We start from the raw sequence: 12,287 nt of genomic DNA on the forward strand, positions 1-12,287 counted from the left end.
TTATTGCAGCCATGGACGGAAGGACCAAAGAAAATCATGATGAATACCAATCTGACCAAAACATGTATATGCCCAAGACAAGCTTTTGTTTGAACCTTACACCAACACACCCATTTAAAAAATGCATAAATCCGAATAAGACAAATTGGTTCAAAAGGTTGAATCCTATTGCCTCATTTAAGAAAGTCAAAGAGGAGGTTAATATCTCAATGTCTCAAGATATCTGATAACATAACTGCTATCCCATGACTAATTGTACTATCATGTCAGCAATTATTTTGTCAAAGGTTTTTCAAATGTTTAATATTTGATTTTGGAATAAACTCTTCAAATGTTAAGTCTTGTCTCGTCCTGAACAGAGACGAGTGCCCAGGACTATTTGAATTGTGTCTAAGATCAGTAAAACATCATGTTGTGCGTGCTCAGAAGAGATCACATAGATCACAGGAGATAATGAATGAGAAACTGCGTTGCTGCAGCATAACTTTTCATTTGTTCATTTTCTTTACTTCTTCAGGGTCTGGGGGGGCTGGAGCCTCTCCCATCCACCTGACTTGCATGTCTTAGGACTGTGGGACAGTGGGCAGAAATCAGAGCACCCCACGGAGAACATGCAAACTTCACACAGAACGGGCTGGGACCAGGAATCAGACCTGGGTTCTTCCTACTGTGAGGCGACAGTGCTATCCCACTGAGCCACCACCCTGATAAACTTTCCATAACTCAAAAAATTGCATCACTTTGATATTAACATTCATGCAAAGATTTTCCACACAATGTATCACATGCCATTTATTGCCCCTCATAAATGATCACGCAAAATGGCTAAAACTTTGAATAAATAACAATAAATATGCCAAGTGTACATACATCATGTCTTGACTGTTGATTAAGATCCAGGCATAAAACGGTTCAGTAGAAAGTACAGTATTCTAGCACAGAATATGATGTGACTGGCAGGTGTGTACCAGTGTTACTGCATGGGAAAACATTCATATTTTGTGCTGATTATAAGCCTTATGTCTTGACCTTGTCTTGAATCCCCAGTTCCTGTTTTTTTGCCTTAGTATAGCAGGTCCCTCATTTGATATGGTGTGCTCAACTGTAAAGCAGCGTTTGTGTACTTTTACAGTTGTGCATGTCATCTGCATTCACTATGTTTGAGCATGGTGTGTAAGCTGTTGTAAGGGGAATATTGGATATTGTATGGACACTGTAGAGCCATCAGTTTGTTGAGAGCTAAATTAAAAAGCAAGCGTTTGCGTTTGTTAGCTGCTGACAGATCTGCAGATACAATACTTAGACTGCCAGGTTAGCAATGACAGCCCGGGTGAACTCGTCACTTGTGGCATAGCCCCCCAGGTCTCCTGTGCGCACCTGTTGCAAACATAAGAACAGCGTGTTACACATATACACAGCTGCAGCAACACATGTCCACACACACACACACACACACACACACACACATCATATGCCAGTGTGTTAGAGAGCCTTTAAAAACTGAACTCACACAAAATACAGATACTACAAACAGGAAAAGAATAAGCTCTGTTCTTTTATAACACACCTGTTTTTTTCCCTCAGCCTTGTCCACTACATTTTACTAGAGACAGTCATATATTATATTTCAAGAGACATTACTTGTCTCAAACGAAGAATTAAACTACAGCACTAATCAAATTACTCACTACAACCCCAACCTATATTAGTGGTAAACTGTCATCCCTGAAGCACATATTTCAGCATTCACAGATGGAGTGGAGTATTTTAAGGATATAGAAGAGAATACATTGCCATTGTCCAGCACATAAAACATTTATATTTTATTCATTAGTATCTGACCATAACATCATTCGTTCAACAGTTAAAAGGTCCGACACCGACTGTAACATTCAGAGTAATGTGTCATTTACAACCCAATACCACATCCCATTTGTGATCATTACAAATATGAAAATATGACATCTCCATAAAAGAAAACAAAGTATGCCCTTTCAATGATCATTTGTAATCAAAAAGGTAACTACAGTTGACATACATAATAAAAAATAAACAGAGAAAGTGTGCTGATGTTTTTGCTGGTAGTGGTAAATGCTCAACACAGACCGCTTTCAAAATTTGAATGTGCCAAGGGTCAAAACAACAATAATTTGGTTACTAATATATTAGTATTTAGTATTAGTATTTATTTTCCATTATGGGTGGTTACCAATTGACCACAAATCAAGTCACTTTGAGGCACAAAAATACAATAAGGGACTGGTAGAACATTTTTCAGGGTCTATGTGACAGAAATGTTGTCCTTCAGCCAGTGGCCTGTAAGGAGTCATCAAACTGATGACTTGCCCAGTTCATTTGATGACAAAAGGCTGAGACCTCAATTAAGAATCCACACTAAATTAGAATTCACTTTATTCCTATAATCTTAGATAATTTTAAGTTGATGTGCATGAACAACTCTCCCAAATCTAAAGGAGAAACAACAAAAATAACCAAGACACTATAAAGGGAACTGCTCCATCAACAATGAATAGGAGACTGCCTTTATGGACACTGACATTGTCTAGGGTGGATATGAAGAAATTCTCTTTAGAACTATTATGAAATGTAGCTCATTTTGGTATAAAACCTCAAAACATTCAGTCCAAAAAGTCAGGCAGTGATTCACCGTCAATGGAGCAACGCCTGAACGTTTATCTTGCTGACATCAGATAGCTTTGGTTTTCTTGATTCTAGTTTTGGCATAGCTGTTCATGTTAAAATATTAACTGAATTATCCAATATCATTGAAAAAAAACATGAATTCTGCATTATGGAGGATTTCCCTTTACACTACAGTAACATAAAATGGCATACATAGGCTTTAATAGGACTAAATTCCTATTCACTGTTCTGAAATGGCTGAACATGGTTGTATTGATACCGTTTTTGACCATTTCTGACCTCCAAATAAGGGATTATTTGGAGGTCAGAAATGTTTTGCATTAGTGAGTTATCATGGAGAAGAAGAGTAGCAGTAGATTAGCAGTGGAGATCTCTAGATGGTTCAGTTGTAAGCGATGAAGCTACTTGACACATGAAGAGAAAAATGTCAAGACAGAAGAGTGAAGCTGGTGATGGATTTCAAGGCATAAGAGAAGCAGATTAGCCGACAAAAAATGCTGATAGGCAAACAAATAGGCTGCTTCAAAGCTAGTTTTTAAGAATGTACTACAGTAAAAAAAAATACAGAGGTAGTCTGTATGGCCAACATGGCTAGAATATTTAGATATTGCAGCAAAAAGCAAAAAGCTAGGAAAATAGGCAGACAGAAAAAGTCTACCGGAATTGCTGAAAAGTCTTACGTGTAAATAGATTTTCTGAATCATCATCAGATCAGTAAAAACGTTGAAAAAACATTGAATTTTAGCACAACATTCTGGCTTGGGAGACATGGTGAAACAAGATTGTGATTATAAACTCCAACGACTCAGACAGATGTAGAGTGAAGATGAGGAAGGAGTGGGTGTATGAGAAGAGGGGCAACAAAAGATCATGCTTTAAGTGATGTCAGGACTCATTCAGAGGAAGCCTCATGAGTTGCCCACGTTTTTAGTCAAACACAACACAAATCAACTGGATCCACTGGCAAACTCATTATAAACCATAACCACTGGGATGCAACAGATGGGTGTTTGTTAAAACTGTGTGGTACATTTATCATTTGGCACAGTGAAGTGGAGGTTATATGGGGCTTAACATGTATCCAGTGCATGTTAAGATGGCCGTCCACATTTAAGCAAATGTCAGGGAGGGGTGTGTCTGGGGTCACACATCAAACAGGTCGGGGACGCAGGTTATCCACAATGGCACGCACAAAGTCGCCAGTAGTGCAGTACCCGCCAAGGTCTCGCGTCCGCACCTGGGACACACATACACACACACACACACACACACACAGGATAATGGGGTATATGGAGAGGAGGAGGTTAAAGGACAGGGAAGAGGGAGAGGGAGGGCACTAGCAGGCAAATTCTGCTTTCAATTAACAAGCATACGTTCAATATTTTGACATCCCACATTCGCACAATTGCCTAGCCACCTTTCCCCCCGAGGATATCCAAAGACACTGCTGCCCCATTTGAAATTATATCTTTCGCTAACTCTCAGTGACGAACAAAGAAGAAATCCTATCTTGAAGCTGACGCAGAAATGCGATTTCGAGCGCGTTGCTGAATTGGCCATGCGCTTCAACAGCCATCTGAGGGACCATGGTTGGCCGACTCCATGTTAGTGTTTCTGTCAGGGTATGTTAGTGTCAAAAGGGGTCGCTCGCAAAAAGCAGTTAGTCCAAGCTGGTTTAAAAAAAAAAAAAAAGACAGTTGTCATGGTAACGGATGCATGTAACCTTGCTGTGCAAGTTTCTACCAAGAACAAAGCAGAGCAGGGAAGAGAAACATACCAGAAGAGCTAAGACAGAAATACACAAACACACACTCTAGTGAGTAATCAAAGGCTCTCTAACACACTCTGATATGGGCTGTAGTTGGTTAGATGTGCATTTCATCCTAATGAATGGAATTTGTGGGTGAAGAACTGCTAACATTTTACTTGTGTCTTGGGATGCCATCAGACCCAAAGCTTAGTATCTAAAATGGATCTGACTTTGAGGGGTCAGACATTTCTTTAAGACTCAGTTCAGTTCCTTCACTGACTGGAATTGTACTTTTTGCCTTGCTTATTGAAAGTTCCATAAGGAAACACAAGTATATTTCAGTGTCTCATTGATGTGTGCCAGAGCTCTTTGTAGTTGATTGTTCAGGGTCACACATTCAAAAGTGAACTCTGAACTGATGAAATTTCGATTTTATTCAATGCAGTTCCTGACCCACAAAACAGATGAGCACTTGTTATGTTAGAACCACAGGCTGACAGGATTATGGTATGCATGCCCTCTTGGTTTCACTTATCCACATTCTGCTGATAATAGAACCACAGAGATTTACTTTGATCTGCTTGTATCTACAGCTATACTGAAAACAAACTATTCCTACTTGGTGTTAATGGTTATAAGAATATCTGTTGCTGTTGTCTGACATTGTAATGATACGTTTTGCAAGATTCCTTGCAGGAAATTCTCTGAATTTTCTCAGAAAACTGGCCAGTCAACTACAAGCTTGTAGTAGATTATTAGTTGAAAAGGTCTCACTAACTTAAGAGACATCATAACTGCTATAAAAATGTTTATGTCATGGTGGATGTCACCATTATTAGCCTGAACCGAGAGGCTGGATGCACCAGTGGGAATAGCTGCACTAACAAATAAAGCACACACTTACCTTGCCCTGTTTGATGACCCTCTTGACAGCATCTGACACCATGTGGGAGTGATATTCCAGGCTGCAACACAATACAGCGACAATTAAGACAAGGCCAAAACTGTCTTATACATATGTCCACATTCAGACAGCAGGCACTTAAATCCCTTCTCCAAGCCTTGAGGGGTACGCTAGACCAGGGCAAAGGATTAGGGTGCGCGGGGTAAAATGTGGTGTACTTCTTACGAGACCAAAGAACTCGACTCACTTGAGGTGCCTAAGCATGTTAGCAGCACTGAGCAGCATGGCTGTGGGGTTGGCGATGTTCCTGCCTACAGCCTGTGCGAAGGGGTGGCGTGCACCCTGACGGAGAGAAGAAAGGAGACAGGTGTATGAATAACACTGTTGTAGTCCTGTAAGTCTTCTCCACCGCTGAGCTCCTGGGAAGGGTTCAGTAAATGCAGAACGCAGAATTTCTGCAATGCACCATTATCATTTTCCGCCATTCATTCTCATCTACGCAAACATCAATAAAATATCAATACAATTCAAAGTACAGGAGAAACAGATGTAAAACACAAACAAAATACAATGCAATAGGCCCACAGAAACTCACAGTCTCAAAGACGGCATACTCGGCGCTGTAGCTCTCCCCAGGCACAACTCCTGCCCCTCCAACCAGTCCTGCTGCCAGGTTGTCAATGATGTTTCCGTACAGGTTGGGCATCACCAGCACGTCAAACTGGTATGGGTTCTGGACCAGCTACAGTATCGAGAGAGGAAGAGTTTTATCGGTAAAATATCGGTAAATAATGCAAAGGTGCAACAAGAAATGGTGGAGAAAAGTGGAGCTAAAACCAATAAGCTGTATTTAGCCTAGATAGTAGATACTAGAATCAATATTGAAAATAAGACTTAGGCTAATATGCAATACATATTAAACCATATCATGTATTAGTAAAGGTGTGGGTGAGTGATGAATTGATAACAGTGGGAATGAACAGTGGTGGGGCTGTGCATACCTGCATGCAACAGTTATCAATGATGATGTTCTCATATTTGATTTTGGGATACAGCTCTGCCACCTCTGCACAGCTCTGGAGAAAGAGGCCGTCACCTAATTTCCTGTAATGAGACAGGGTATAAGGACAAGTGTTGCTATAATTGTAACGCAAATGACCCAAATGAATACAATTTCAGAAATTCATGGCAAGGATGTGTTTATGTAACAAATAAGAGAACAAGCAAAGAGAGTGTTCCTGTATCCACCTACATGATGTTGGCCTTGTGAACAGCGGTGACCTTGTTTCGCCCCTTCTTGGTGGCATAGTCGAAAGCAAACTTGGCGATGCGCCGTGACTTCTCTCTGGTGATGATCTTCAGACATTCGATTACGCCTGTCACACTCTGAGGAGCAATGAGAGGGCATGGGAATTTTAACAGAGCCATTTCTATCAGTGCATGTCTACAGTTTTGGAAAATTACAACAGATATTAGTGGTCATGCTGCTGACAAACCTTCATATAAATCAAAGACTAGAGGATAGCTAAACAATCATGAGTCGTGATTACCATTGACTTCCCCCCTCTAAGCGACAAGTACCCCAAAGCACATAAGAAAAAAAACACAAACAAACAAAACAAAAAAACACACCCTATACCACTGCAGTACCACCATCAGAGAGAGAAGTCTTTGTGTTGGTGCTTCGTTTATGCTGACCAAACCCTGCGTGTTCATGGGAAATCTCCCCTCAAAGCAAGTATCCATATTCTTTTAATGTGGGTTTAAAACCACTGTACATCCGCAGTCATGTATTTGGCAGGGTCTTGCTTACCTCGTGCTCCAGGGAGCTGTACTCTCCCTCAGTCTGTTCACGGATGATGACCAGGTCCAGGTTGTTGTGGCGAGTGCTGTAGCCTGGCAGGCTGTTTACATGAACCACATTGGCAAACAGGTCCAGTTTACGCCTGAGGCACGGACAGAGAGGGAGAAAACAAAAATTAGACTCAAAACACAAACAGGCAGAGGTGCACACATCAACACACAGCTATGGTTCCAGTTTTACCTCAGTCTCATCTCATATGACGCCAGCTCTCCTTTGAACTCCATGGGCGTGTGAATCTTTCCTAGATAAGCAAACACACCAAAATCATATTTGTTAAGTACATTCCAAAAACAATATCCTTGAATTCTAATGTGCTTTATTTCAGCCAAAGAATAAAAGCTCAATTCATCAACCTGCAGAGAAGCTGATGTCTTAAAACAGCAGACAGCTTTTCTTTTTAATATAAAGGTAAGTGGCTTGTTACATCAATCTTCCTACCATCATCTACTGATCACTTAGCATTACAAGAGCTGGCCCAGAGTAAAGCTCTATATTAATTGTATTTAAGGGTAAGAGTGCACTCAGTAACCACAGCCACCGGCGGTCCCGGGGGGGTGATGACGAGGCCTGTGGTCTTTTAACTCCGCTGACAGTATGTTCATTAGATGGAGGTGAGCTGTGAGGTGAGGAGAAAGAAAGGCAGGTACCTTTCATGGCCACCTTGTTGGTCTTCATAGAGGTCAACACTTGATTCAGCTTTTCCTCACTGGCCATGTTCTGTACTTCGCTCAGGTGGAACTCCTCAAACTCCACTGGGACATCACCTGCCTGCAGACAGGGTGAACGGGAAAAAAGGTCAGGATAGAGAATAAATAAACATCCAAAAGACTAATCACAGGAAGATCAGAAGTCAAGATTACAAATAACCACTACAATTAGAATCATAAATGTACCTGCCTATATTTTGTATTTCAGCATGTCTGCCTAATTTTTCACCTATTTAGGATTTTTGTACAAGGCTAATTGGCAAATTTAACCATATTTAAGAACTGCCATGCTTGTATTCTTAATGTAATATGGCAGGTGCACAAGCACATTGGGATGTGAAGCAGTACAAAAATGAAAGCTGCCATGTCAGACCTTCACTACACTGTTCACTACATTTACTTTGGCAGATAATGCCTGAAAAGCAGCTATCAGTTAATCTATATTTGTTCTGGTAAACTTGTCCTGGTAAAGGAAAAATGTCAGTTTCCTGTCTGGACAAAATAAAATTGACTGGCACCTATCCATCCATCAGTATTTAAATAGAATGACAAGTTGAAAACATGAATAGTTATTTTAAAACAGTGCCTATCACTTTTGAAATATGGTGAAGAACACAGCTTAAGTAAAGGCTCAATAAGCCTGGAGGAGCTGGGATACGGATGGAAAGTAAAACACTGATGCTGGTGGATGTTTTATTAAACATTTCCCACTACCTCATACACTGTGTGTTCTGTAGAAAAGAGAGAAGGCTCTGATGATTGTTAAGGAATACCTTGAACACATCCTTGACGGCGGTCATCAGCTCAGGTCCCACTCCATCCCCTGGCACCATCGTGACCTTGAAGGTGGCATCTGCGCGGGCTGGGGGGGCTTCTGGGGCACAGAGACCAGCGGACACACTCAGTGGTCGAGAGGCCAGCTGCTGCCACCGAGGGCCACTCAGGCCCTGAGGTCAGGAAGGAGAGGACACGGTCACAGGGTCATCTATTCAAGACAATCCTGGAGGTAGTTCTTTACGGGAATGGATGGACTGTTTTATTTTTGTAGACATGTTTTGACAGGCTTCTGGTGGGTCATCAGCCACTGGGCAGAGAGGGGCGACAATCAGGGCACACAAGTTGGGAGCTATGTAAATGTGACAATTTAGTTGTCAAAATGACAACACATAAAATGTCATGTCACCTACTATTTTAAAGGTCAGCGAGATTAGTACTACTTTATCTAGGCAAGGGCACAATGCTGTGCCTTGCTTCTGAGTTACTGAAATGAGTATGGTGTCTAGCTGGCAAGTGAGAAAGCTGGAGAAACTAAAACATCGTTGTCATAACGCAAGCATATTATCTGAAGGGAGGTCTCTTATCTGAAGCCTGTTCTGTCAAGACAGTTAGCTTGTGGTTAGCCCCGATACGTGCTGTTCTCATACAAGAGAAAACGACATGTTGAGAGGCTAGCTCGTGGTTGGCTTTCTGAATGTAATAGCAGTTGACTCACACTGCCTCACTCAAGCGGGTTACCAACCAATGTTACTTAGATGGGTCAACTGAGTTAGCTACTTTAGCCAGCTAACTCACTGACTCTAAAGCTAGCTTACTTAGCTATTGTCATTGGCTAGCTAGGCGAGTCTCCATTGATAACCCAAACTATAACGTACTCTCTGGTCTCTTTCTTGTTAACGAGCTGACAAGACCGGTCACAGCCACAGAAACACAGTTACAGCAACTTCTTTTAACCACCACACCAACAGATAGCGGAGTAAACGACGTGTCTGATGCATAGGAAGTGGGTTAATGGTATTAGTAATGCGGCGTTAGCAACGAGCCATGGATGGCTGAAGTCAATGTGGCTCATGTCTGAGCCTGTCTCTTCCCCTGACAGTTCATACTATCATTGTGCTTGGGTTTAACAGTACAGTGACAACCACAATCACTCCTTTACTCTGGACGTATGTTCCAAATAAGCTTGTAAGCATCCTCTATACACTCACCTTGACCAATGTTACCAAGCTTCCCCTCAAGGCGGCCGCCATCGTCGCAGACATGCAGCAACTGAGCGTACTTCTTCTTCTGTGCATCAACGCGAAGTACACGGCAATAGCGCCACCCGGTGGACAGAATACTTCATGCAAGTGGGCAATGATTAAAGGACCATAATAATGATGTGAATAGTAATGTCGCACTTCATTGGTCCCCAAAGAGAAGTTGTCTCACCCTCCTCCACAGGGACACTTCAGCAGGCCAGATGCTTGCCAACATGACGACTTGAACCCTGGTCCTCCAGTTGAAGAGGGGGTGTCTTTAGTCACCACTGCTCCAATAAGGGTCATATCACATAGTCTACAAATCTGAAGCATGTATTGGAATGTTATTCACTCTTGGACTGGGACCTAGAAAACATTTCTGAGACAAGAGGTGACCTTGCATGTATTCATTTTAACAAAAAGAAAGAATAGCTTCATGTTTGTATAGTATATTTCATATGACGTATGATATCTAGCAGTCTGCAAAGTGTTTTATACTGAATAAGACATATAAGCCTATTAAATAGACCATGCTTTAATGTCTAATAATAAACACAATAGCAGGAGAGGGGAAAACCCTATAAATAAGGCCACTTTAAAAATGCTAAAAGTAGGATTTTCTACAATATACAGAAAATATAAAGAAATGCCTATTGCTGTAAAATTTTCACAACAAATTAATAATCTATCTCAAGGATTTTTAAATTACACATCAAATACAGCAGAAAAGAGAAAAATGATGCATGTGAGCTTTTTTGCTCTGTTTTGCTCTGTTCTCTAATTATCACATTTCATTTGACATTTGAAAATCCTGCAATTGATACTGATTGCTTGTCAGGTTGGCAACTGACATTTTTTCCTACATGTTGCAAAAAGTAATTGAAAAATATAATCACATCTTTAGGATCACAATAATCCTTTGCTCTGTGATATAAATCAATCCTAATGTGGTCATTTTACACAATGAATAATATACAAAATGATTCAGTTACCTGATGAATTCCTATGACTATTTGTCAAATTAGATTTTTTTAGCTGGAAGTAGCCCTATCTGTCACTTTAACTTCTCACATTTGTTATCTTGTTTGGATTGATCCATTGTTCTGACTGTGTGGTTCTTTGCCGATTCTTGCCACCTAGATGAAAGGGAAAATCATTTTTGGACATATTGGACTGATACCCACCAGTCCATTTTGACAAGGGCAAAGCAGAGGGGGATGCAGATATAGAGGATCACACTACAAACTGACCAGCTACCATACAAATCACTCCTCAACAGGAAAAAGAGGGATTTCAGTGTGGTGTAGAGGGAGGAAGCTAAGTGTTTTCAAAGGGAGCTAAAGAGGAAAATAAAGGATGGACATAACACCTACAGATGTGGAACACAAGCTGCAGCAAAACAGTGTGAAGGAGGTGAGGAGTGGAATGAGGAAGTTCACTGGCTAGAAGCAGCAAGGCCCATTGGCAGAGCGGAGCCAGGAGAAAGCTAAAATGCTAAACCTGTTTTTCAAGCGTTTTGACAACTTGACCCCAGGCCAGGCAAATCGTCAGCTCACCAGTATAGCACCTGATAGGACCACACTTGCCTCCACCCACCGACTCCCTATCCTCCTCATCCCAATCCTCCTCCCCTAATGCCTCTGACAGCACCACGGCCCCTGGCCCAGGCACCAGGCCCACATACTGTAGGTGTGGATGACACCATCATATACCTGCTCCACAGGGCATTCTCCCATCTGGACAGAAACATGGTGAGAATCATGTTTGCCGACTTCTCTAGTGCCTTAAACACCATCATCCATGTTTTTTCATAATGTGAATAGCTTACAATGCATTTGTGCATCTGCACACAGTTCTGTACATATGTTGTTCTTACATCTGCACACCAGATGATGTAAACAGCTAACGACGCACATTTGCAGGCCCGTTTCTAAAATTAAGCTTAATCTGGCAACAAAGATGCTTTATCTCTGTCGTATTATTATATTATTCTCAATATGTGATTACTTGTATTATCTCCAAAACTCTGTATTTGTTCTATCATTCATTATCCTTTCTTAGCTGCTGCAATGGCCCAGTTATGTGAAATGTATTCATTTTGTATGGATACCCATCCTATGGAGATCAGGGGATCCCCCATCCTATTCTTAGGCAGGCAGAGTGGTGCTGTCTATCTGAACACATGGTGACATTGGCATCATCACCATCAAGATAGGTTAGTATGTACTACCCTCCAGCACTCACTGAATGGCCCTCATTTACCTTGTTGGGCATTTAATTTGGCTATTCATGCTAGCGTCATTTCCTCAATGGGCAAGTAGCGCAGGGCTAGTGGCTGACAGCCGCCGCGTAGCAGCTGAGTTTACTATATATGGGCAAA

General features: G+C 41.4%; 1 protein-coding gene across 2 annotated transcripts; it reads right to left on the reverse strand.

Annotated features, from left to right (window-relative positions):
• Positions 1–774: 774 nt before the first annotated feature.
• Positions 775–9,953, reverse strand: idh3b (isocitrate dehydrogenase (NAD(+)) 3 non-catalytic subunit beta). 2 transcript variants are annotated; one of them, XM_071516563.1, is made up of 11 exons: positions 9,875–9,953; positions 8,663–8,836; positions 7,830–7,950; positions 7,363–7,423; positions 7,132–7,264; positions 6,571–6,704; positions 6,320–6,422; positions 5,914–6,060; positions 5,566–5,660; positions 5,319–5,379; positions 775–1,377 (listed from the first exon to the last, which is right to left on the reverse strand). In XM_071516563.1, the coding sequence occupies exons 1-11, from the start codon at positions 9,926–9,928 to the stop codon at positions 1,300–1,302; spliced, it is 1,161 nt and encodes a 386-aa protein (XP_071372664.1). In that variant the 5' UTR covers positions 9,929–9,953; the 3' UTR covers positions 775–1,299. The 2 variants fall into 2 exon arrangements, with proteins under 2 accessions (XP_071372664.1, XP_071372663.1); XM_071516562.1 differs by lacking the exon at positions 775–1,377 and adding an exon at positions 1,803–3,901.
• Positions 9,954–12,287: the final 2,334 nt, after the last annotated feature.

This window comes from Centroberyx affinis, unplaced genomic scaffold (genome assembly GCF_046629955.1).
Source record: "Centroberyx affinis isolate AG114_WGS23_722 - 3 ecotype Tasmania unplaced genomic scaffold, CSIRO-AGI_Caff_v1 ptg000409l_1, whole genome shotgun sequence".
NCBI classification, from domain to species: domain Eukaryota; kingdom Metazoa; phylum Chordata; class Actinopteri; order Beryciformes; family Berycidae; genus Centroberyx; species Centroberyx affinis.